The sequence below is a fragment of the Talpa europaea genome (genome assembly GCF_964194135.1).
Source record: "Talpa europaea genome assembly, chromosome: 12".
In the NCBI taxonomy this organism is placed as follows: Eukaryota; Metazoa; Chordata; class Mammalia; order Eulipotyphla; family Talpidae; genus Talpa; species Talpa europaea.
This window is the reverse complement of record NC_140079.1, coordinates 52019958-52047921: the sequence shown is the minus strand read 5'-3', so window position 1 is coordinate 52047921 and position 27964 is coordinate 52019958. Positions and strand designations below refer to the sequence as shown.

The window sequence follows — 27964 nt, the reverse complement described above, 5'->3', positions numbered from 1 at the left end:
TCATTTGCTTTTTTAAATATCCAACTTCTAACACAATGCCATAACCATTAGTTTTAAAATAAAATTTCAAACGTTATATAATTTACAATAATGATCATACTAACATGCTAAAACATGATCTAACATAAATCACTTTCTCATATACACCAATTTTTTCCCCAAGTGAAATAATTCTATATTAATCATTTAACTAAATTTTACTGCACCTGTAAGAGTAAAATACACTTACAAATGGTGCATGTATTTTTATTAAGATTATTATATAAATACTTTTATATTCATTTTAATTTAATATGAATATATTTAACATTCATATTAAATTTAATTTTTTTTAAAGTAAGATTTATTGTAACTTACAATTTTCATCAAAATCAACACAATCAGGCTATTAACCTGTACTAAGGTATTAAATCATTATATTAAAACCATTAGTAAAATTATTACACCCACTTAGATCCCATGAAACATATTTGTAAAAATATTTGTAGGAGCTTTAAAGACACAGGGGGGCAAGCCAATCATAACCTTAACTATTGAAAAACATCTGAATATATATTGACATTGTATTAGCTTTGCCTGAGTTATAAAGAATCTTAGAGATAAAGCCTCTAGAACTAGCTGAAAATAATTCTCTTAACAGAGCATATTAACTACAGATTTAACAGTTCCAAAGTTTTATATATTTTAAAAGTGCAAAGAGAAAAAAAACTTTAAGTAAACAATTCAATATGCAGATATTTGGAATCACAACAATATTCTAGCATAAATTTATAATAAGGTAAATAGAGACAAAAATATAGTCATTAATCCTCTAATTCCACAGCCTAATGAAAAGAACTTTTATACTTGCTTTAATGTAAGCCATGTTAAATATTAAATTTTAAATTGCTCAAATAAGTTTTTGTAATTTTAAACCCATCAAAGCAACTTCAGTTAGAAAAGAGGGCTAGGATGATATTATATTAAAACTGGTAGGCTTGCTTATACTAGTTATGGAGTCTGTCCTGTGGTCCCATCTAAACAGGGAACACAATTTTCAGACTTACCCTACTATAGATCCCCCAGATTGGGAAGCCTAACCTGAGAATATGGACAACCACACAGTCAATATTCTACAGCCAACCTTCTAGGTATGGAACAAAGTCAGCAGTCCTATCTGACTATTCCCAATCAAAAGCATCCCACCCCCACCTTGAAATAATAGTAAAGCAGTAATCTCAAACAAATAGAGACACTAATCTCAAACAAATAAGTCCCAACTTCCCAAGGATGCTGCAACCAGTTGACCCATTCAGAATGCCAAGCTGAGCTGACTGATGAAGTGAAACTCTAAGTCTGAATGACAGGACCACTTACTCAAATGGGCAGATGTGGGTCTGCAAGCCTTCAATGGCCTGGTTGGCCACCATTTTGGTTAAGGGCTGTCTGCTCTCTTATACAAAGTCAGAACAAACCAGTCAATCAGCAATATGACCTAAAAAAATGTAATATACCAGACCCTACAAGGCTCCTTTCAAATTAAGCAAGAGCAGGACACCTGATCACCCTGGGAAAATGGGCATGCATCATGAGATATGGCCAGGAACACCCTGGGGGCCATTGACTGATGTACAACCATGTGCCCCAGAGACTGATCAGTGGAACACCTTAATAAGATTGGAACCATGGCCAGGGATCTAGGATATAGTTTCAATTACAACACTTGGTCATCAAGCAGATAAATATCTGGTCAGCTGACTTTTGTCCCCCTGAAACCTTAGATGACATAAGTACCCTTTCAGTTTCACCCATCTTTTTCTCTTTGTCCTCCTAGTCCATGTACTTAATGCTCTATGATTGTTCTATCAATAAAAAGTCCAGGATCTTGCTCATTAAGCAGCACCCTGCATTGTGTAGCCTGTTCCACAACTCCTGTTTCTTTATCTGTGTGGTGTTGCCAATGCAATATGCAGAAAGCAATAAAATGAGTCATGTAAATATGATACCATCAATGGAAAAATAAAGGTCCAATAATTTAATAACTGACCCTAAAGAAATGAAGGTCTATAACTGTGTGACAAATAATTTAGAATATAGCTCTTCAAGAGGTTTGCAAATTCAAAGAGACAATAAAAAACTAAATAAAAATAGAAAAAACAGTATGTGAACAAAATGATAAACTGACCAAAGAAATATTAACCATCAAAAAAAGGAAAAAAAAACAAATTCCAGAGTTGAAGAGCATAATGACTGAACTGAACAATTCAACAGCTTCAACAATAGACTTGACAAAGCAGAAGAGAGAATCAATGAACTAGAAGATTAAGTCATTTGAAATTATCCAGAAGAGCAAAAAGAGTAAAAGATTGAAAGAAAGTAGAGAAAGCCTATGGGACTTAGAGGGCACATTATGGGAATTCCAGAAGATAAAGAGAAGGGGACAGAAAGAATATCTAAAACAATAATGATACAAAATCTCGTAAGCATGGAAGAAAAATGTACATCCAGATTCACGAAATCCAAATAGTTTGAAATGAAAGAGCTACATTGAGATGCATTAAAATTAAATTTTCAAAGTTAAAAACAAAGAAGCCATTCTCATGCAGAAATGAAAGGAAGCTACTTAGCACTATAAAAGCATATGAATATGAATGCAGGTGAAATACTCAGTTATAATGATAAACATACAGTCAAAGTCAGAGTCTCTTACATGGGAATAGTGGTACATAACTCACACACACTTAATTTAAAAGTTTAAAAAAAACATTCAAAATAAACATAATTACAATATTTACTTTTGGATATATGACACAAATATGTAATTTATATGTATGACATAACATCAATAATGTAAAATATGAAGGGCTGAGAAGTAAAAGTAGAAAGTTGATGTATGTTATTGAAATTATCAGCTTTAGTCCAACTTCCTATTGTTTTTAAATTCTCCACTGACATCTAATACTTTATTATTTGCATCCAGACTGGACTGCTCACTGCTGAGCATACTCCTGCTGCTGTCTTAGGCTTTATACTGGATGTAACAGGGAATCATTAGCACTTTTTGAAAGGAAAACAGTATGGAAGGTCCTTCAAAAATTAAAAATAGACCTACCATATGACCTAGCAATACTACTTCTGGGCATATACCCAAAGGAAACACAATCACTATCTCAAAGAGATATCTACATCTACACTCTCAAGTTCACTGCAACATTATTCACATGAGCCAAGACATAGAAACAACTTAAGTGCTCATCAACAGATGGACTGATTAAAGAAAATGTGATAAATGTTTATATACGTATGTATGTATGCATAGAATGTAATATTATTCAGCTATATAAAAAGAAATTCTGTCATTTGTAACAGTATCAGTGGACCTTGAGGACATTATATTTGATGAGGTAAGTCAGCCAGAGAAAGAGAAATACCATATGATTTCACTTACACATGGAATCTAGTAAATCTAAACTCACAGATGGGTGGTTGCCAGAGGCAGGAGTTAGGGGGTGAGGGAATGTGTGAATATGATCAAAGCGAACAATTCCGTGATAAGAGAAATAAGTCCTGAGGATGTAATGCAGAGAATGCTGACTATATTTAACAATACTGTATTGTATAGTTGAAAGTTGCTAGGGAGATCTTAAAATTTCTCATTGTAAGAATAAACATTCGTAACTATGTGCAGTGATGGGTGTAACTAATCTCATTAATTTTGTGTGTGTATGAAATCATGATATAGTATACCTCCAACTTGTACAATGTTATAGGTCAATTATAGCTGCATAAAACAAAGAAAACATTTTTGTTTATAAAAACCTCAAAAACAAAATCAGTGTAACAAAAAAAAAGAAGAAACTGGAAGCCCTGAAGGGAGGATGCTATTAGATTAGGCAACTGATCTCTATGCAGCACTAGTTACCACATCATTTCTAAAGAAAAAAAAGGGAGGGGTAAGTTATAGGACATGTCACACTTTTTATCTTTTCTTAAAACAGAAACATTTCTTTAAATTTAATGTTCTTGTAAGGTATATAAACAATGATATAAAAAACAAATTATATCTTCCTTGAAATGCTGGCCTTCTAGAAAATGTTATGGAATACTCCCATTGTTTCTTTAAATCTCCAAGACCATCTATATTAAAAAGACAGGCTTGAAAATGTCCTGTAGAGATTTATTTTTATTATAGCAACATAGCAGTTCAAAGTAAAGCTAGTGAAATTCACTTTTGAATTTTCATTTTCATTTTTACTAGTCTCTGTTCCCTTTGTAATAAGTTAACATATTAAGATGACAGTTTTGTTCTCAGTTATTCCTTGCTTTCAATAATGTAACCCTTCTACCCAAAGTCCTGCTATTTCACTGAAATAAAACTAAAATGAAACAGGAAGTGTGAAGGAAGGCACAAACATAAAGAAAAAAAGAAAAAACATAAGAGGAGGTGGGGCAGGAAACCTTACATAGAAGTAAAACCAGAATTTTTTAAAAATAAGGATAATTTGTTGAATTGAAAGAAAAGATCAATATGTCTTTCTTTTCTTATTTTCCTCTCTTTTCTGCCTTTTCCCTCTTTCTTTCCCTTCTCTCCATCTCTCCTTCCTTTCTGTGTGGCAATTTTCTTATCTCCACAGAATCTGACAGGTTTTCACTTATATTTTCTACCAGCAATAGCTGACATTTCATTTCAAATGCTTGTTATAGAGTTTGGCTGTTGTCTCAAATAATTAAGATATATCACAGAGACCATGACTAATCAGTGAGTGGGGAATAGCAAAAGAACCAAAGCTGAGTCCTTACCTGTTACTTCACAAGTCAGTGTAACATTCTGTTTCTCTTTTACCTTCACATCTTCCAATGTATTTTCACCCACAATGTGAGGTGGTACTTAAAAAAAAAAAAAGTAACATTTTTTAACAGCAGGACTGTTATTTTACGGGCATCTTTATACTTTTATTAAATTATAATATTTAAAACAAACCCCCAAATTTTTATTATTTGATTACTAAAATAACATTATAATACTGCTTTAATCAATTTTAATTTTAAGGACACTTTGGGGTTATATGTATATATAAAGTCAAATGGCATGATTACCCCCACTATAATTTCAACAAGAATTCTCACTAAAGAAGTTATTAGATTTTTAGAGTATTGTTGAACAAGTATGAACTGAAAATCTACAGCATTTCAGCTCTTTTATTCAAATTAATTACTTCCAAACAATTCTAACATTGAATTATTGCTAGCTTTGACAATCTAGGGACCAAAGAAAAACAACAAATTGAACTTTGCTTTCAGAATATAAAATAGTCAGATTGTTTTCTAGTTATGGCAAATTATATATATACCTAATACTGAGAGTCCAAAAATTTTCTTTTCTTCCCCAGCTGCATTCCTTACAACACAAGTGTATTGGCCAGCATCTTCTTTTCTGGTCTGCATCAACCGCAGGGTTCTACCTCCTGGAGAAGCCAAGCATCAGATGACACAAAAAGAAAACGGAACCTTTTCAAGTGTTCCAAGTGATGTTCTATTTGGGTAAAATATAATACACTTCAAGGCCTTTAAAATGAATGTATGTCAAGCTTTAAAAAAATTACATGTTCTAAGTTTATATGATACAAATAGATAATTCAGAAAATTTTGCTGCTTCAAAGAAAAAATAAATACTATGTTAGCTGACAGCAAGAAATGGAGTTTCACAGAGGTCATACTTGAACATAATCTTTAGAGGTAAACATACTTTTACACACAGAAAAATAGAGAGACACCACTGTAGACATGTGATGAATGAGGTTCTAGAATAGTAAGCAATGTGGATTGTTGTACCTAAATCAAAGCAGCTGAAGAAATGTGAAAGATGAGGCTAGGTGGAGAACCGGTAGATTCAGCAGGCCCTTGGACACTATATGAAGGAACCTAGGTTTATTTGGCTCATTAAAAGCTAAGGAAGTGTAGGGGCGGAGCAACATGGCGGCGAGGAGACGCTGCGAGTAAGATCTCCCATTAAAAAAAGTTAATAGGGAGGAAAAGCGGCAGGTCCCAGTGAGAACTGGGACACGGAAGATAAACGGACGACTCCAGCAAACTGCCCAAAGAAGAAAGTTGCCATAAAAGAGGACGAGAAGGGAGGGAAGCGCAGAACCCTGCTCCCCTCCCCCGCCCACAGAGGCGGCACTCTCCAACCGGCAGAGAGGAGGAAAACAACAAACCAAAACGCCCAACAAGAAAAAGGGACGCAGCAAGTGGGACTGTGAGTGGAAAGGAACTATTTCAGCCACCACACCCCGTGAACGGGAGCTGAGGCCCCCCAGGAGGAGACCAGCACCAGCACACAGACCCGGCCGCCCGGTAAGCTTGCGCGAAAGCGGCGCTCCGATTGCAGCTGCCCAGGTCCCCACGCCTGCGACCTAGGCTTGCGGGGAGACGGCGGAGGCCCTCCCTGAGTGAGCAGGAACAAGGCGCCCAGGCAGGGGAGCGGGATTCAAAAGGCGCCATTCCCGCGCCACTGATCTGGGCTACAGCCCGCGTCCTGGAACTGAGGGCTTTGGAACTGAGACCCGGGGCACGAAATTAGGGGCGTGGGTTCCCCACGACGGTGGGGCACAAGGCAGACACAGCACCCCAAAGCCGTTGAGGTGTACCCTACCATCCCCGCTCTGCTCCCTGTCCCACGGGGTGGAAAATCAGCTCCCCAAGGGCTCTAGGAGAGATCTCTGGCGCCACCTAGCGACTTAACCCCAGCACAGGCTACTGAAGGAGCTAGTGGCCAGCTGGGGAGTTAGCCCACACCGGGCCCCTTCCGAACAAGTAGGCTGAGCCCACAGGGAGAGCGAGCACCCACAGCCGGGGCAGACCAGGCGCGCAGAAGAGTGTGCCTGAGACCAGAGCGCAGGGAGTGTGTCCCACATCACCATTTTAGAACAGGGACATTTCTTCAGTAAAGACTACCTGCAGAAGGCTTCCTCAGGAGCCAGAGGTGAGCGGGGGAAGTTCGCCTACGCCAGACCCCCTCTGGCCTGCAGTCCAAGCCCAGAGGGGAGCAGGAACCCACCGCCGGGGCAGACCAGGCGCACAGGGGAGTGTGTCCCCCAATCGGCATTTTAGAACAGGGACCTTTCTCCAGTAAAGGCTACTTGAAACTGACAGATGACTCCTGGAAGAACCAGAGGGGAACAGAGAAGCCCACCCAAGATGCCGGCCAGTCCCAACAACACAGTGTCCCAACGCATACGGCAAATTAGAAAACAGACAGTAGGGAGGAGAAGAACCACACACAACCTAGCAACTCTCCAGAGAAAAAGCACACCACAAAAAGAAAGCCAGCCCCCAGATTGCAACGACAATAACTTGGAAGAATTTCTGAGCCTTCCAGAAAGAGAATTTAAAATTGCCGTGATTAAAAAACTGACAGAAGTCATAAAGGAAAACAACGATAAGGGAAAAATAATCAACGATCAGAAGAATGCAATTGAGTCCCTAGAGAGGGAAAACAATGGTCAGAAGAAAGAAATTGAGTCCCTAAAGAGGGAAGTAAAAGAAATGCAGGAGATCAAAGAATTAATGGAAGAACTAAAGAATTCTGGGAAAAGCAATGAAAGCAGAATAGATGAAATGGAAGAACGAATAAGTAATCTTGAAGACACAGAAATAAAAAGAACCAAAACAGAAAAGGAAAGAGAAGTACGAAGGAAAAAGAACGAAGAAAGACTTCGGGAACTATCTGACTCCATGAGGAAAGGAAATATAAGAGTTATAGGAATACCAGAAGGAGAGGAGAGAGATGTAGGAACAGAGAAAATATTCAAAGAGATAATTGAAGAGAACTTCCCAAATGTGAAGAAGGAGCTGAAAATTGATATACAAGAAGCAAGAAGAACACCAAACTTCCACGACGAAAGGAAAAATACAGCAAGACACATAATAGTAAAGCTCCCAAGAATCCAAGACAAGGAAAAAATAATGAAGCTGGCAAGAGGGAAGAAACAGATAACATTCAAAGGAAAACCAATCAGGCTGACATCAGACTTCTCCGAAGAAACACTACGGGCAAGGAGAGAGTGGAGGGACATAGTCAACAGACTCCAAGAAAACAGATGCCAACCAAGAATACTCTATCCCGCAAAGCTCTCCTTCCTCTTTGAAGAAAGAATATGGACCTTCCCAGACAAAGAGAAACTCCGGAATTTCATTGCAACTAAACCCCCACTCCAAAAAATACTACAAGGAGTCCTAAAGCCAGAACCTCAGAGGGACGAATAACAATGAAAGAAGGCCAAAAAAAAAAGAGTTATTAAAAGAATAATAAATCAAAGGAAAGACAAACACAATGGCAAATACAGATGTTAACATATCAATATTAACTCTAAATGTAAATGGACTAAACTCTTCAATAAAAAGACACAGAGTTGCAGCCTGGATTAAGAAACAAAACCCAACCTTTTGCTGTCTCCAGGAAACACATTTAGCTACAAAAGATAAAAATAGACTCAAAGTTAAAGGATGGAAAACAATCCTACAAGCAAATGGACCAAAAAAGAAAGCAGGAACAGCTATACTTATATCAGATAAAACAGATTTCAAACTCAAAAAGATAAAAAGAGACCCCAATGGTCACTACATTATGATCAAGGGGACAATACTTCAAGAAGAAATAACACTCATTAACATATACTCACCAAACGAAGGAGCACCAAAATATATCAGACAATGTTGTCCTCTCTGAAAACAGACATCAGAGAAAACACATACGTAGTGGGAGACTTCAACACACCACTATCAACAATGGATAGATCAACAAGACAAAAAATAAGTAAAGAAACCAAAGCTCTAAATAAAGACCTAGAGCAGTTGGGCTTAACAGACATCTATAGAACACTAAACCCCAAAAAAACGGAGTACACATTTTTCTCAAGCGCACACGGATCATTCTCCAGGATCGATCACATACTGGGGCACAAGACAAACATCAACAGATACACCAAGATTGAAATCATATCAACCATCTTTTCTGACCATGAAGGCATCAAACTAGAAATAAACCATAAAAAGAAGGCAAGGAACTTTCCTACCTCATGGAGATTAAAAACCACACTACTGGAAGACCATTGGACTAATGAGGAGATCAAAGAAGAAATTAAAAAATTTTTTGAATTGAACGACAAGGAGGACACCAATATCCTAAATGTATGGGATGCAGCAAAAGCAGTAATAAGAGGAAAATATATAGCAATAGAAGCTCACATCAAGAAACAAGAAAGAACGCAAAGAAACAACCTAATCTCGAAGCTCAAAGATCTAGAAAAAGAACAACAAAAAACCCCAAAACCAGTAGAAGAAAAGAAATAATAAAAACCAAAGCAGAAATAAATGAAATTGAAACTAAAAAAACAATCCAAAAGATCAATGAAACCAAGAGCTGGTTCTTTGAAAAAATCAATAAAATAGACAAACCCCTAGCCAGGCTCACAAAGGAAAAAAGGGAGAAAGCACAAATAAACAGGATCATCAATGAAAGAGGAGAAATCACAACGGACACAGCAGAAATCAAAAGAATAATCAGTAACTACTATGAACAGTTATATGGAAACAAGTTTAACAATCTAGAGGAGATGGACAAATTCCTACAACTCTACAATCACCCAAAGCTAGATAAAGAAGAAATAGAACACCTAAACAGACCAATTACAATTAGCGAAATTGAAATGGTAATCAAAAACCTCCCCAAAAACAAAAGCCCAGGACCTGATGGATTTACAAATGAATTCTACCAAACATTCAGAGACGAATTAGTGCCTATCCTTCACAAACTCTTCCAAAAAATTGAGAAGGAAGGGACAATACCAAACACGTTCTATGAAGCCAACATTACACTAATACCAAAACCGAACAAGGACAACACAAAAAAGGAAAACTACAGGCCAATCTCCCTAATGAACACTGATGCAAAAATCCTCAATAAAATTTTAGCTATCAGAATCCAACAATGTATCCATAAGATAATTCACCACGACCAAGTTGGATTCATTCCAGGGGCACAAGGATGGTTTAACATCCGAAAATCAATCAACGTTATCCAACACATCAACAAAAAGAAATATAAAAACCATATGATAATATCAATAGATGCTGAGAAAGCTTTCGACAAAGTGCAACACCCATTCATGATAAAAGCCCTTGAAATTCTTGGGATACAAGGAACGTACCTCAACATCATAAAGGCCATCTATGACAAGCCAACAGCCAGTATCATTCTCAATGGTGAAAAGCTGAAAGCAATTCCATTAAGATCTGGAACAAGACAAGGATGTCCACTCTCACCATTGCTTTTCAATATAATACTGGAAGTCCTAGCCAGGGCAATAAGACAAGAGAAAGACATCCAAGGAATCCAAATAGGAAAAGAAGAAGTCAAACTATCACTATTTGCAGACGATATGATATTATATATAGAGAACCCCAAAAACTCCACAGAAAAGCTAATTCAACTCATCAATCAGTTCAGTAAAGTGGCAGGATACAAAATCAACACGCAAAAGTCAGTAGCCTTCCTATACACAAACAATAAATCTGAAGAAGAAGAAATCAAAAAGACCATCCCTTTTGTTATTGAAACAAAAAAAATCAAATATTTGGGAATAAATCTAACAAAAGAGGTAAAGGACCTATACAAAGAAAACTATAAAACACTGTTAAAAGAAATAGAAGAAGACACAAAGAAATGGAGAGACATCCCCTGCTCGTGGATTGGAAGAATAAACATTATTAAAATGGCCATCCTTCCAAAAGCAATATACAGATTCAATGCTATTCCAATCAAAATTTCAATGTCATTCTTCAAAGAAATAGAACAATTATTGATGAAATTCATATGGAATCACAAAAAACCCCGAATAGCCAAAGCTCTCCTGAAAAAAAAAGAAGGGAATGGAGGCATCAGACTCCCAGACTTCAAACTATACTACAAAGCCATAATCATCAAAACTGCATGGTATTGGAACAAGAACAGACATACAGACCAATGGAATCGAATAGAAAATCCAGAAATAAACCCACAGATTTATGGTCAACTAATCTTTGACAAAGGAGCAAAGAATATGCATTGGAGCAAAGAAAGTTTGTTCAATAAATGGTGCTGGGAAAACTGGGTCGCTACATGCAAAAGAATGAAGCTTGACCACCACCTCACACCATACACAAAAATCAACTCAAAATGGATTAAAGAACTAGACATAAGACCTGAAACCATAAAATATATAGAAGGAAATATAGGCGAAACACTACGTGATTTGCACATCAAAGACATCTTTACAGACACATCACCCAAAGCAGTGATAGTGAAGGCAAAGATAAACAGCTGGGACTACATCAAATTAAAGAGCTTTTGCACAGCAAAAGAGACAATAACAAAAACAAAGAGAAACCCCACCAACTGGGAGAACATTTTTGCACCCAACACTAATGATAAAGGACTGATCACAAAAATCTGCAAAGAGCTGATGAGACTCAACAACAACAAAGAAAATAATCCAGTCAAAAAATGGGCAGAAGAGCTAAAAAGAAACTTCTCTGAAGAGGAAATGCAAATGGCCAACAGGCATATGAAAAAATGTTCAACATCACTTGCCATCAGGGAAATGCAAATCAAAACTACCATGAGATACCATCTTACACCAGTGAGAATGGCACATATTAAAAAAACTAGCAACAACAAATGTTGGCGAGGGTGTGGAGAAAAAGGAACTCTTCTGCACTGTTGGTGGGAGTGCAAACTGGTCCAACCACTGTGGAAAACTGTGTGGAGATTTCTGGACCTACTAAACATAGAGCTTCCATATGATCCAGCAATTCCACTCCTAGGTATTTACCCAAAGGACACAGAAACATCAATTCCAAAGAACACCTGCACCCCTATGTTTATAGCAGCACTGTTTACAATAGCTAAGCTTTGGAAACAACCCAAATGCCCAAAAATAGATGACTGGATCAAGAAGATGTGGTACATATATACCATGGAATATTACTCAGCATTCAAAAAAGATAAACACATGCAATTTGCTGCAACATGGATGGCGCTGGAAGGGATCATGCTCAGTGAAATAAGCCAAAAAGAAAAAGAAAAATACCGGATGGTCTCACTCATAGCAGGAATCTAGAAAACTTAAATAAGGGACCAGGAAAATGAATAACTATAAGAAAGTGAAAATCAAAATCAACAAAAAACTATGAACCAGAGACACTTTTTGGGGGGCGGGGGAGGGAGGGGAGGGATTGGGGTCAGAATGGGGGGCTGCAATTGTATGGGGAATATAACAATAAAATTAAAAAAAAAAAAAGAAAAAAGCAATTCTGCTTTTCCCCATACTACTACTGAATATAAGTGGGAAATTGTGAAAGATGCCTTATTAGCACCCAGTGGGTGCTTAAAGGTTATTAATTGAGCAAAAAATAGAACAAAATGGAGAAAACAGAGAGACCTGTCAAGTGTCTGGACTCATGATGTAGCTCAGTAAAATATTTCTTTAGTGGGCCTCCCCTGGTGGCGCAGCGGTTGGGCGCTGGGCTGCGGCTCTGCAGCGTCCGTTTGTTCCCCGGCCGCTGGCGAGGGTTCCACAAAAAAAAAAAAATTAAAAAAAAAAATTTCTTTAGTCCTTCTTGATGAATGGAAACTGAGGGATTCATTCAATGTAATGAAGTAAAAATCACTTGTAATTAAAAAAAAAAAAAAAAAAAAGCTAAGGAAGTGTGTAAATAAAAAGTGATCATGCTCTGATTTGTGTTTTAGAAAGAAAATCAGGATCAGGACCGGATGTTAGGAAAATATTCCCAGTTTCCCATTAAATATATGAAATGGGAATTTTAGAAAGAGAAAGACCACAGTCGCCCAATTTGGGAGACATCAATAGGTAAAGGAAACTGAAGTGTCATGGAACCATGAAGACTGACTACTATTTTTTTGTTTGTTTTTTTTAAAGATTTATTTATTTATTTATACAAGCACTGGGTACAATCAGAAGCGCAGGAGGGTGAGAGAATTCACCAGAGCCAGAGCAGGGAGCAGAACAGGCAGACTGATGAAGTAAACTGCTGAGGGGAGCAGCGGGCAGCAGGAGAGGTCTGCGTACCATGTAGGACCCTCGCCTGGCGGCCGGGGATCGAACTGCACTGCAGAGGCTGTGGGCAGCTTCGCAACCCAAGGCTTAACCTCTGCGCCACCGGGGGAGGCCCAAGACTGACTACTAGTTTTCAGATGAGTTTCATGGCACACTGGAATTACTCACATCAACAATAATGGTAGTCACATCATTCATGAGTGTGATTCTGCTTTTGTTATTTATATTTTGAATTATGTTGTGTAGAAAGAGTCCTCACCTAAGACATGCTCATGTCTGAGTATAGAACTCTGAAAAGCTGAAAGGTGTGCCTTGGAGGGAAATACCTTTTCAGGACAAAGGAAGAGGAACTAGCAAATGAGACAGAACCAGGCTGCTAGGGACACCTAGAGACACCAAGAGTGTGGAGTCTTCAAACCACTGGAGTGAAGTCAAAGAAAAAATGTAAATCACTTTCTAGATTTTATAATAATTTTCCAGCTGATAAATTTTTGCTTGCCATCTTGAATTTGAACTAAAAAAAACCAAGAGTTAAACATGACTTTTTCATGTAAATATTCACCTGGGTCTGGATTTGTCAGGAGTTCCCATGTGTTTTCTGTTTTTATAAACACAAGCTGTCATTGAGCTTTGAGTATGAACAACCTCCCCACCTTTCAAGTCAATAAAGTCAAAATCAGTAGTATTTTATTCTAAGTTGATGACCTGAATTCAGGTTTTTTTTTTTTTTAAGTGGTACAAGCTTTTTGGTAAAATATGGCCTAATCTCAGACATTTTCCCCCAAATTTGAGACAGGTATTAATCCAAATGTCAATTAATCTTTTAACATACTTTGAAATGTGTGATTAACATTTTTTGATGAGACCCTACAAATCAAACTTTATTTTTTCCCTTTACCTTTTCCCCTCCTTCCTAACTCCAGAAACCACACTTCATTTATTAATGACTACTAGGCTTTAGAAGTATTTTACTTTGTCAAATCATCTGAATTCAGTCTTTTGTTCCAGTTGAATTTAAGTAAACAAAGCTAAGACAAAAATGATCAAAGTACATATCAAGAAACTTCTGCTAATCAGGAAAGGATTCAAGCACTCACACTACTTCAAATCATTGAGACTGTCACAAGATTCCAGTTGAGAGATCTTAAAACAATTCGTTTGTGAGCCATCATTGACTCCTGGAACCCTAACCTTGTAAGTCACATGATTTGCTTTTCTCTTTGTTTTCTGGTCTCTCACTTAATCCAGTGAAAAACAAAACAAACAAACAAAAAAAGAATCTGATAGTAAGTTATATGGAGACATATCTTATATCTATTAAAATTTTATAGCAGCTCTCTGTTCTTGGCAGATAACTTCATACCAGTGACAGGGCTTTCACCAAAATACTGCTTTCAGAAAAACTGTCCTTAAAGTCTCAGGAGGGCTACTCTAACTGAAACAGAAGGATGTAGCTGACCAAGGACTGAGCAATCATATGACATGCATCTGATTCTCATTCATCTGTTGCACAACACTCATGTTCAGACTGAAACTGAATGACTCCTCTGGCAGCACCGCAGGGTGAAAGATTCTTAATGTGATCACTCAGGGATCACCAGCTGCTAGTTATGCAGAACAAAACTAAATAAAACAAAACTGTCAACCTATAATAAGGCATACAGTATCACTATCTTCTCTGTTCCATTTCTAGGAACCCGGATGCTGTCATTATATCTAACAACAGTTTCTGCTTTTTCAGCAACTGGGAATTTTATTTTTTTATTTTTATTTTTTTAAAGATTTATTTATTTATTTATACAAGCACTGGGTACAGTCAGAAGTGCGGGAGGGTGAGAGAATTCACCAGAGCCAGAGAGGGGGACAGAATAGGCAGACTGATGAAAACATACTGCTGAGGGGAGCAGCGGGCATGGCAGGAGAGGTCTGCGCACCATGTGGAACCCTCGCTGGTGGCCAGGGATCAAACTGGCACTGCAGAGGCTGTGGGCAGCTTCACAGCCCAGCGCTCAACTGCTGCGCTACCAGGGGAGGCCCAGCCACTGGGAATTTTTAAAAGATAAGCCAAATCGAGGAGGATACCTTCAAGACAAGATGGTTTTGGCAATCAAATTTAATAAAATCTTTGCCATTACTATGTATTTCCTAAGATTAACTGAGACTGTGGTTCCTAAGAAAATGAAAGTATCATAGAGAGCAGGTAGAAAAATTGGCCTGCACAGGGGCAACCAATCTATGGCAATAACATAAAACAAGTATTGGATCCTTACCATGTAAGTGGGCACTGTGTTAACTGTTTAACCTACATTAACTCATTTCAACTTTTCAGAACCCTAAGAGGTGAATGCTATAAATATCTTGGAAAGTGAAAATCTAAAGTTAGCAAAGCTAAGTGACTCCTCTGAGGTTGTAACTATGGTGAGCATCATAAGGCAGTAAATGTGGTTATTAGCCACGCACATTCCTAATCAAGCTCCTGATTAATAGATATAGAGTAAGATCTTGAAAAAGCAGAGGAATCTTATAATATGTATACTTAACTCAAAGATCAGGAAAGGATCTTTTTTTAAAAAGTCTTCAAAAGTGGGAATTTAAACTTTATTTGAATAGATTAGTGCAGGGAGCTCACTACTTCTTAAAGTAGTTATTTCATCTTGACTTTAAAATATATAGATATGTTTTTAAGTTTTTTAATATTGACACCCAAATCTGTCCCTAGAATCTTCCATACACTGTTATTATTTTTAACCTCTGAAATGAGATAGAATCAACACAATGTTTTTTCTATACCATGGTTCTTTAAGTGTTTAAATTTAATTTTCACTTTGTAGCATAAGGTCACATAAGCTTTATTTTTTGACATATAATTTATTTTGTAATAATTTACCAATTTGATTACTCTCCTTTGAAAAGACTGTCAATGAGTCTTCTTTCTGATAGGTAAGTTAAGTCCACAGTACAACTGGTCTCTTAATTTTCTTTTTGGGGGAAATGTATTCCATTAATATGATAGAATACTGAATTTGTTTTCTTTCTTTTTTTTTAAGATTTATTTTTTATTTTTATACAAGAACCCAGGTACAAGCCAGATGTGCGGGAGGGTGAGAAGATTCACCAGAGATAGAGTGGGGAACAGAACAGGCAGACTGACGAAATACACTGCTGAGGGGAGCAGCAGGCGAGACAGGAGAGGTCTGCCACGCCATGTGGGATTCTCACCGGCCAGCCAGGATTGAACCCATGCTGCAGAGGCTGCAGACAGCTTCACAGTGCGGCGCCCAACTGCCTGAGCCACCAGGGAGGCCCTGAATTTGTTTTCTTAATAACCACATTACACTGATAATACATATTAACAGCTAACACAAATCAGTGGTCTCTTCACGTGAAGAATTCTGAAGTTATCTCACATAAATTTCACCACTGGTTTTTAAATGTGAGTGCAGAAGTTTATTTAACTTCCATCTTGTGAGTTTTAATGTTAAAGTTTCAGCAGGAGATGTGTTTAAATTCAGATGCTTTCATTCAACATATTAGGCATTCTTCTAATAACCCAAGCTTTGTAATAACCACAAACCTGGCAAGATTATCTTCTTAATATGAATCCAAGTCATTACTAACAGGGGTCACGTGCAGATTCCTGTGGTCCTGAGATACCCCTCTCCAAGCTCACACCAAGCCAAAGAGGAAAGCTCATAGCTTTTCCTACATAATTAAAAGGGGACTAAACTGAATATCTCTTTTACAATAATTATTAGGTCTTAGATTATGGGAAACTGATCCCATCCTGAAAACCTAAAACCCACTCAGGTTAGAAGCATGAATAAGTTGGACTATGAAATCCCGGGGATGTGGTCCACTCTTGACTCTGCTTTCAACTTTAGTACTTTTCAAAAGGGTTGGTAACTCATGGTAGCACACATGCTCTGGCATCTCCATATCTGAAGTCATAAGAAAATGCCAAGATTTCTTTTATGAAAGGACCTAGAAATATGTAGAGGTTTCCTATAGCTTCTGATGCCCTTCTAAGTAGTTTTTTTCTTAATGTAATCAGTGGGCATTATATTAAGCAACTAGATCAGAAGGAAAAATAATGAAAAATGAGAAATTAAGGATAAATCATTGTCACATGAAGCTAAACAGATTATCAGGCCACAAGAATTTCTAATACCTGAGAGAATTCTCACAGAGCTGCTCAGGCTGACAGGCCACCCATCTTTAAGCCAACTAATTGTAGGCAGGGGAATTCCTGAAGCTTCACAAGTCAAGGACACTGAGTTCTTTTCTACCACACTGATATTTTCTGGTGTGCCATGGTTTCCTATGATGCTTGGAATGGCTGTAAAACAGAAGAAAACAAAAATGGGAAAGAAATGGGAAGGTAGATAACATAAATCAGACACCAAATATGACAGTTTATTAATAATAATAGGAATCCATTTTCTGATCAACAGTAAGCAAAATAAATAATCACAACAATGAGCTTATTAATAGTATTTTAGTGTGACATTCCCACAAGTAAAATGTCACTTCTTTCTACTAATAGCAGTAAATGACTTTCACATTGTTATTATAATAATGGCAAATGATTTTCTACGTGTGACGCATCCTTTCTGGTATATTTCTAATGTAGATTCATGACCTTCTTATATGCAGGGTTTTCTAACAAAAAATTCTAATCTTAAAATTCAAGTTACTGTGCACTATTGATGGAGACTTAAACTGGTGCACCCTCTATGGAAAAACTGTATGAAGGTTCCTAAAGAAATTAAAAATAGAAAAATAGAACTACCAACTGATCCAGCATTCTAATTCTAGGTATTTATCTGGAGAATGCATAAAAAGCACCCCCATGGTCATTGCAGCACCATTTTCAATTACTCAATAAAAAACTTAAATGCCCATTGACAACGAGTAGATGAAGAAGATGTGGCATACTCAGCAGAAGACTACCTAGCTATTAAAAAAAATATGAAATTTTGCCTGCCTGCTCTGTTCCCTACTCTGTTTCTGGTGAATCCTCTCATGCCCACACCTCTGGCCTATACCACAGTTCTTGTATGCATAAATAGATAAATATTTAAAAAAAAATTAGTAGTGTTTCTAAAATAACTCAATTAAAATGGTATATGTACAAATACATGACCCTGAGTACATGTATGTTTGGTCAAATGGGGTAATGTAAATATTGATATTTATGGCTCCTTGATTAGAATATTAAAGCTGACATAAGTATAACTCATGCTAAACATGCTGAGTCATTCAAGTTCTAAAACTAAATTTATATTAGCCAAGTCAACTAATGTGGAAAACACAGAGTCAAAGAAATTTAATTGGGACTGCATTGGACCAAGAGTACTGAACATAACAATGATTTATGTTATCATGTGCTTTTCCCAAAGAATATCTCATACATACTTAATTCAGTAAGGTAAGAAATGGGAGGTCAGGTAAAGAAGGATAAGTAATGAGACTGATGTATGTGGAAAATAATAGACAATAAATAAAAGACTCAACACTAAGACTAACAAATGATAGAAATCATTTGTTCAGGATGTAACAGACTATTTCAGCAAGTAAATAGACTTTTTGAGTCTTATTATACTTACTATGTACACTTAAGTCATATTTTCTGTCAGTCATCCCTGCCACATTAGCAGCCACACACACGTAACGACCTGTGTCAGATACATGGATGTTCTTCAGCTGAAGGACACGACCTTCATCCAGTATTTCCATTCCCCTTCCCTTGGTCAAAGGGCGGCCATCTTTCATCCAAGTCACTGTCGGCTGAGGAATACCCTGCACCTCACATTCCAAGGAAACACTCTTCCCTCGAGTCACAATAATTTCAGTAGGGTGGCTGCCACTGTTAGATATAGTGGGTCGAACTGGGAAATAAAAAGAAAAAAAACAAAATAGGAAATATTTGCTGTTAAGTCTCATGTAGGAATTTTCACCAACCAATATTAAATTCATTTTTGGCTTTGAAATATTAGCTACCAAAAAAAGATGGACTAACTGGAGTGGCATTGCTGTATGGAGAAGGAGGTTTCTTCCCTAATGTTTCCAAATGGGTTCAAACTGAAAGTAAAGCTGTCAACACAGTGAGGAAAGAATTCCGTGTTTGTTACTTTCCCTACTGAATCTATCACTTCTAACTCTGATTTACAGAAGTCTTCCTAGCACTAATTTTAAAATAGATATAGTAGCCTAGCTCATGCCACAATGTCTGTTACTAATTTCTATCTTCCACCTTCTAGAATAGGAACTAGAAAAGCGAAGACTTTCTCAGTCTTCTCTGAAAATTGATGTGGTCATGTGAATCAGCTCAGGCCTATAAAATTCAAACTGTGGTGGAAGGTGGTTGGGGGAAACATTTTGCTCTCTGGTTAAAAGGGAAAGATACCAATTCCTCTTCTTCTTCTTCTTCTTCTTTTTTTTTTTTTGCTTTCAATGTGGACTTGGTACCATAGCTGTAGTCACCACCACCTTGAGTCTAGGAAGGAAAGCCCTGGAGACTCCTAAACCAAAGATTCCTGCTGATCAAATACACTGATTGCCAACCTCAGGCTTCCCATTTTGTAAGAAAATACACATCTATTTGTTTAAGTCACCGATCACCAGTTATTCTGTTGATTCACCTAATCAATACTGAATCCAAGAAAAAAATTAGAAGGAATTTAATACATAGGTGTGTGGGAAGAAAAATGGATCAGTGTTAGCCATTCTTGGTTCTAGAACCAGGTCCTACCACACAGAATTCCTGTGACCTCAGTCAGCCATGGGAACCTCTATTGATTTAAGTGTCTACATAGACAAAATGGAGGTGATAGCTTTGTCTGGTATCACAGGTAAAGAATGAGATAATATAGATATTTTAAAAATGTAAAGTCTTATATAAAAAATATGATTTAAAGTGAGGTATTTTTATATATTGGAAATATATCCTATAATACAATGCCATCATTTCCCATTTCATGCAACCTCTATCCTGCTTCCAACAAATTACATTGATGTGTCTGCCATTGGCAAGTGAATGAGGAGTAGAAAGCTATATTACTAACTAAGCAAAAGACAGAAATAAGTACTTGCTCTTTGGTTATGTCAGCACAACTTAATTTGCAGATCTATGAAAGGCAGATTATAATCACATCACTTTGAATGCATCTTGAAATTATGAAGTAAAAGGGAAAGATGGAAAGATTTAAAAGAAAATTGGGTCAAAGCATGGCTAAGCAATGACTTACTGTAAACTTGCAGATTGTAATCTTTCTTTGCAGTTCCAGCAACATTTGATGCCACACATGTATAAAGTCCTGAATCAGATTTTTCAGCAATTGAAATCTGTAACTGTCTACCTCCAGATAAAATTCTGACTCTTCCGGCAGAATCAGCCAACACAGGGGAGCCTGCAAAAACAGAAATAAAGCTAACCAAGCAAAACAAATGGTAAATTATAAGGCAAAAATATGGAGCATTTTGTGTAGATATTCTGATAAGTATAAATACTTGCTAATTTACATCCTAGTCCAATTATCTAAGTCCTATGCAAAAAGATGGAAGAGGAAGTGGTATAGGAAAATAAGGAGGGGAAAAAGGAAAAGTTTACCAAGATTATCTTCTGCAAATTTTTCTTTCAGTAAATACTGCATTTAAAAAAAAAACATACTTAGAAAATAAAAAAAAATGCTTAAAGCAGTAAAAGTTTTAAGTTAAAAAAGTTGATTTTAAACATCAACTACAAAGTTAGATGGTCTGGCTACACTTTATAGACACAAATAAATATGTGTTGATGAATAGATTGAAAGTCTCTTCAACTGTAGAATTCAATCTTAACATGCCCTGGAAAGCTGTCACATTTACAGCAAAAATGTTTGCTATAGAAAAGTAGTTTTTGGAATGATGGATTCTTGATCATTATAGTTATCCTATGATGCATTTGATTAAAAAGTTATCCATTGACGGAGAAAATTATTTTTTCTTAGGAGCAGGAAGTTCAAACTGAGTATTTTCATCTGGATGATGTAGAAGAATTATTACATGTTGCACATTTACTATAAAGCAATTATGCTGTCTATTGTTTTAGTATATAAACCCCAGGAAAGCATGATAATAAACTGACATGTGCTAAACAAAATAAAAAATTGCTTAATTTTATAATTAATTTTATAAATGCCCAAGAATGAGAATGAGAACTAACCTTTCTTCTTCCATATGAGATTTGGGGGTGGAATACCACTTGATTCACACAATGGACTAATGGGATTCCCTTCAATAACGGTAAGCTGAGCAAGTTCATCAGAACCATAAATATTTGGTGGTACTGAAACAAAGGGACCAGGAAAAAGACTAATTAATACAAAGTAAAAATCAAAATCAACAAGCAACTATAAACCAGAGACACTACCGCCGGTGTCAGGGGGTGGCATAGGGGAGGGGTGGGAAGAGGAAGGACTAGGGTCAAAATAAGGGGGGAGTGCAATTGTATGGGGAATATAACCAAAATGAAAATGCATACATTGTGCAAAAATGAAAAATGATTTAAGAATTATATAAAATAAATTATTAATAATAAAAAATGCAATTTTAAAGTTAGTTAATATATTACTTAATATAAAATATCCTCCAAATTTTACATATTTAAAAAAAATTCCCAATCACATGATGTAAGGAAATAATATTAGCAGTACAACCACATTAATAGGTAGAATAAATACCTAGCAGTACATTTCTCATTTTCAAAGATAGAACCTTAATTATCAAAACATTCAGAGTGGCTTGAAATGAAGCTCATATAATAGACATTTAGACATTTAGCTTTAAGGAGTTGAGGAATGGAAGAATCTTCCTTACCCCCTCAATGTATCTTCCAGTCATTGTTCAACCACCACTCCATCACTCCCCTCATGTGAAAGCCTCTAATCCGTTGAGGCTCATACTAGCAAGTTCTCTTTCTTACCACTCTCTGTGAACCTGTAATATTTTTTCCATTCACTGAAAAGTCTGGAACTTTTCATCCTTCCTCTTCACATGAAGACCTGCCTCCTCGATGAAAATATGAGAATACATTCGCACGTATAATCTATTGAAACACCTGACTCCTCCATTCCTTGCTCTGATCATCACTTTCTCTGCCAGGGATACCCTTTTCATCATCTAAAGTATCTCTCTGATAAATTTGTAAATTTAAAGCATTCTTTGAAACTGTTCTGTTTCCAGTGCTTTTATTGATTGATTGATTGATTGATTTGTTTATTTTAAGATTTATTTATTTATGTATACAAGAGCTGTGATACAGGCCAGCAGTTTGAGGGGTGAGAGGATTCACCAGAGACAGAGTGGGGAACAGAACAGGCAGATTGACTGAAATACACTGCTGAGGGGAGCAGCAGGCGAGACAGGAAAGGTCTGCTGTGTCATGTGGGTAGCTCCATGGCTGGGGCATCGAACTCGTACTGCAGTGGCTGCAAAGAGCGTCATAGGTTGTGTCTTAACCCCTTGCGCCACGAGTGAGGCCCTCCAGTGCTTTTATTCAACTATTTCCAACTATAAGTTCATTGACCTAATTAAATCTCTAATCCTTTCACCTCACAGAAGTTTCCCAATCTATTTGGCTTACTGACTTCTCTATCTAGCTTGGATTTCACAAGCAATAATTTTAAGTGGCTTGCACTCTTGCCCTTGCTATTTGGCCACACCTTTACTGAGTGAATTCTATTAGTGCACTCTGTCGTCACCTACACCAGAGGGAAAGTAGTACAGACAAAAATGAGAATTGCACAGATTGCCATCAATAGAAATACATGATCCAAAACTCTATCCTCTTAGATGCCTATGGCTTTCATTAGTACAAATACTTGCAAATCTGGATCTGTAATGCAAACTCCTTCTGAGATACAGACTTTTAGACCTGACTACTTAATACTTCAACTTGGATACCTTAGAGACATTGTCAAACAACCTGCCCACAAGTGAACTCAGTCATCTTTGTTCCCTCTCTAAGGAAATAACACTATTGTCCACACAGCCCAGCTGGCTAAACCACACCAACATCTGACATCCAGCTTTTCCTATTCTTGTTTCCACACCTCTCCATCTAATCAATTAATCCTGTTAGTTCAACATCTTAAATACTTCGAGTTTATTTACCTCCTTCCTAAAATATAGATCCGAATATCCCAGTCCTTCAAATCCTTGTATGGTATTTTATTGCCTGTAGAATCAACTCCATACTTTCAAATTGATTTTAGAGATCCTTTTCAATCTACCTCTTTTAATCTTTCCTATCTATAGCTCCTCATTACTTACAGACTGCACTAGGCTCCGCAATGAGTAATGCTAGGTTCAATGAACACACAGTATGCTGCAAGTGTTTGAAATACTTCCATCCTCTATAATTAATGATTTCAGATTAACCATTCATTAATCCACTAATCTCTTTATGTCTACAACATAGAGTTACACCATACATATCTTTTGGAGTGATCTATTTTTTGATTTTTGATTTCATAAAAATGGAGCTACCATATGACACAGCAATTCCACTCCTACAGATTTACCCAAAGACACAAAAACATTGATTTAAAAGAACACCTGTACCCCTATGTTTATTGCAGCACTATTTACAATAGGTAAAACCTGGAAACAACACAAATGCCCAAAAATAGATGACTGGATCAAGAAGATGTGGTACATATACACGGTGGAATATTACTCAGCAATCAAAAAAGATAATCATGCCAATCGCAGCAACATGGATGGAGCTAGAAGGAATTATGCTCACTGAAATAAGTAAGAAGGAAAAAGAAAAATATTGGATGGTTTCACTTATAGGAGAATATAGGGGAATCTTTATTTATTTTTTTATTAGGGTAATACTTGGATATTTCCATAAGGTATCACCGCTGTAGTGCATCCACCACCCAGTCCTCCACCTTAGTCCATTGTGTTTCTTCCCCTATTTGTTCTTACCCATCTTTCACGTCTCAACTTTCTCTTCCCTATCACTTATTTTTATATCTAATGCAGTCCATTTCCACTATTACTTTTTTAAGAGACACTGGTCGAGTTATTCATAAACTTGGCCTTATAGTTTATGTTGAATTTGGCTTCTCTGCAAAATGTGACATTACCCATCCAAGCATACATTCATCTGTCCATGCATGTTCAACTTATTTGTTGTCTATGTTCTCTTTCTGGCAACACCATTGTCATTAATTTCCATGACACAAATTTTACTTTGACTACCCATCCTAAGATTCCTATTTAGAGTCTCTTTTTCTGTTTCCTTTATTATATGGTACATGTGAGTCATTCATTGCAGTGCTTTCCTTTACATATCCTTTTACTCTAAGAGATCTCAATTGTTGGAATGAATTCACATCTCCACCCTTTTGGATTTTACTCTGACCTCTCTCTCCTAAACTATTTTCTGTGACTGCACAGAGAATAGCTTCACATGGGCAGTCTAAAGGGATCTCCAAGACAGAATTTTAGAAAATGAATTCTTCACCTCTCTTCCTAATTGTCACTCACCATTTATTCAACATTTACCAGATAATATCTAGTTCTTTGTTTTGTCTATGCTGAATGTTATATGAATGCCTTTCTCATTTGAAAGAAGTAAGAAAATAGAGGAAAAAGAATGGAGGGAGATAAAAGGATGGAAGGAGGTGGGAACATAAGTTATGACACATAATTAAATATTTAGCAAATATAAATTTACCATATAATAAATTTTGTTATTTAGAAGTTAATTCCACTACAGGGTGAATTATAACACTTTTCAGAATTTTAATAATTCTTTCTTATATATTTTTTGATAATTCTTAATTTTTAAATGATAAAAATGATTTGTAATTGTTATTCTCCACATAACTGAGTAATTTTAAAGTTCTCCACTGATATAAAATTATTTCTTCCACCCATTTTTATTTAAAAATGAGTCTTTGAAAGTTATTTTATAAATCAAAAATGAATTTTGTGGAATCCCAGCCCTTTTTGTTATGGGGCTACTGTCTTGGTGCCCAGGGTTCTTGCTGCTCAAGCAGGCAGCATTTTCTTGCATCAGGGCAAAAGTCCTTGTAGGAGGAACATACTGGGAAACCAGTATCTGCTGAAAACAGCAGGCAGACATTATGGCCAGATCAGCAAGATCAGCTACCTTACATATAAAGATTAGCTGAAAGTTATATAAGAACAGGGACTAGAGGGCCTCCCCGGTGGCGCAGCGGTTGAGCGCTGGGTTGCGAAGCTGCCCGCAGCCTCTGCAGTGCTGGTTCGATCCCCGGCTGCTCCCTGGCCACCAGAGGAGAGTCCCACATGGCACGCTAGACCTCTCCTGCCGCCCGCTGCTCCCCTCAGCAGTGTACTTCGGTCCTTCTGCCTGTTCTGCATCTTGCTCTGACTCTGGTGAATTCTCTCACCCTCCCGCGCTTCTGACTGTACCCAGTGCTTGTATGAATCAATCAATCTTAAAAAAAAAATTAAAAAAAAAAAGAACAGGGACTAGAGATAGTATGCTTTGATTAGCATGAACAATGGAGCCCCCCAAGCAATAGCCCCTGGTCACTCCACTCAAGCTTGCACCAGACAATAAACACCCCATAACATACACCCCCTACACACACACATATACATTTCTCCACATACTTGTCCACCTTCTCTGAACCTGGTTCTAAATAAATACAGACGGCCCATGAATGGGGTTGCACATTACTTCCCAGTGTAGCCCCTCTATGCTTCTCATTGCTCCACATGGACTTTGAGTAACCTTTACCTCATCCTGCACTGCTCCCATGAGGCAACAAATTTCAACTCATTATCTCAATAATTAAAATTTTAAACAATAAAATCAAAATTAAGTGGGCTTAATATGCTGTAATTGAATTTAAAGAAGTATGTAAAATAAAGGTGAATATACTGGAAATGAGAACACTTATTAACAAATAGAAGGCAGTTGGAGTTGAGGTAAAAGTAATTACTCCTAAGAAATATTTTAATTAGTGACAGATGGTAAAGTTTCAAGTGAGAATAGCTTTTCTCATTAATCAACATAGTAATTGCATCTCCCACCTGTAGTGCACATTCTTTCATTTTTTTCTCTCTCTCTCTTTCTTTCTCTCTCTCTCACACACACACGCACACACACACACACACACTTGACATACATAGCTTGACCTTCTGACTTATTTTCAATAGAACAACCTACTATCAGTTCATGGAGAAGGCTCATGATCAGAATATTCTCACTGTAGGAGAACATTCTACATCAGTTACAATGAACAATAGGTTTGGGATCAGGAAATCTAACTATAGATGCTCTTGAATTAATTATACAAGCTAATACTCAGTTCAACATCTGAATGTACTGATTATAGTTTTTATGATATCCATAGCTATCACCAATGTATTAAGATGAATTTTAGTTATTTGGATGGCATTTTTAAGAATTGACACAAAGAATAAAAGGCTAAAACCACAGGCTATATTATATGCTTTATAGGGGCTGATTACACTTACCCCAAATGTTGACATTATAATTTTTCTCAGTTTTTCCAGCAATATTTGTTGCCTCACAAGTGTACCGACCAGTGTCTTGAACCTGAGCATCTTCAATCTGAAAATAAAATCATGCTTTGGAACCACTGTCTATATTCAAAGTATTGGGATTTTCCTGTTAATGTTATTTGTAATCTCTTATTTTTCATTTGCATTCTGAAGACTTTCAAACATATAAAGAAACTGAGACAATGGTAAAAATGGTGGCTATATACCAACCACCCACATTCAAAACTTATTGAGATTCAACAATTGTCATCTACCATACTTACTTTAATTTCAATATTATTGGTTGAAGGTCTAGAAAGGCCTTCTAAATATGATTCAGATAAAAAAGAAAAATAATCACTTCTGAATAACTTATTTATGGATTTAAAATGTACAATATTTTTATTTACAGGATAATGCTTAGTGAAATAATGCCCTTATTGGCTTATTTCATGTCCCCTCTCCAGACTGGGTTTGTAAGCTACAAGACATGTATTATAACCAACTAGTCTCAATCTTTAGTGCTCGATAGATAATTGAACATCACTAAATATTTTCTATGTACTCATCATTCATTCATTGATCATTCAGTAGTTACTTAGACCCTTGTGTTAGATACTGCAGTTACAAAGTAATATAGTTTGAAATATGGTTTCTGATTTGAGTTTGTAATCTAGTTGGGAACATAAAGCATGTGGATATAAAAATGTTGAATAATTACATATAAATAATATAAGGTAATACACATACAACAACAAAAAAGTGAGATTGCTCAAATGACTTATACTACTTATCTCCATCAGTAATCCTGGCCTTCCTTACTCACTAGTTCCATTACTGTCAGATGATAATTCCCAAGCTCTACACCCCCCTTACTTCTATATATACCTTCAAGCTCCCCCTACTCACTCCCATGCTTCTGTCCTCCTGGTGGAAGGAGGGAAGGAAACTTCTCAGCTTCCTACATGCTGACACTCATCATACATTACTCAAGACTCTCTTTGTCTGCCAGGAATAACCTTCCTTTACCAAGAGGCAATGTGATGCAGTGGTTAGTAGCCTAGGTTCTGAAACTATACTCCCTGTATTCAAACCCCCATTATGCCTCACAGTAACTGTCGGCAGATTATAGAGCCATCCTTGCAATTTCTCAAGAAGATTAATGGGAATTTTATAAACATTCCAATGGCCTGCTGTCTTCCTGAATCTTAATTTTTTAGGCTGGTTTTCAATATTAGCTCTTATTTTATTTAAATCAATCTTGTCAACATTATTTCTAAACATTCACTTTGTTAACTTGCTTTTTCAGCCACACTAGCCTA

General features: G+C 36.8%; 1 protein-coding gene across 1 annotated transcript in view; it reads right to left on the bottom strand.

The window, feature by feature from the left end:
- Positions 1-27964, bottom strand: part of HMCN1 (hemicentin 1) — a gene marked incomplete at both ends in the record, with an annotated part of 509757 nt that overhangs the window by 146199 nt on the left and 335594 nt on the right. The window contains 7 exons of the mRNA XM_084251187.1: positions 4780-4866; positions 5331-5444; positions 17263-17430; positions 18701-18982; positions 20342-20503; positions 21295-21417; positions 26616-26712. Coding sequence (XP_084107313.1) covers positions 4780-4866; positions 5331-5444; positions 17263-17430; positions 18701-18982; positions 20342-20503; positions 21295-21417; positions 26616-26712 — 1033 coding nt within the window. The remainder of the gene's footprint in view (positions 1-4779; positions 4867-5330; positions 5445-17262; positions 17431-18700; positions 18983-20341; positions 20504-21294; positions 21418-26615; positions 26713-27964) is intronic.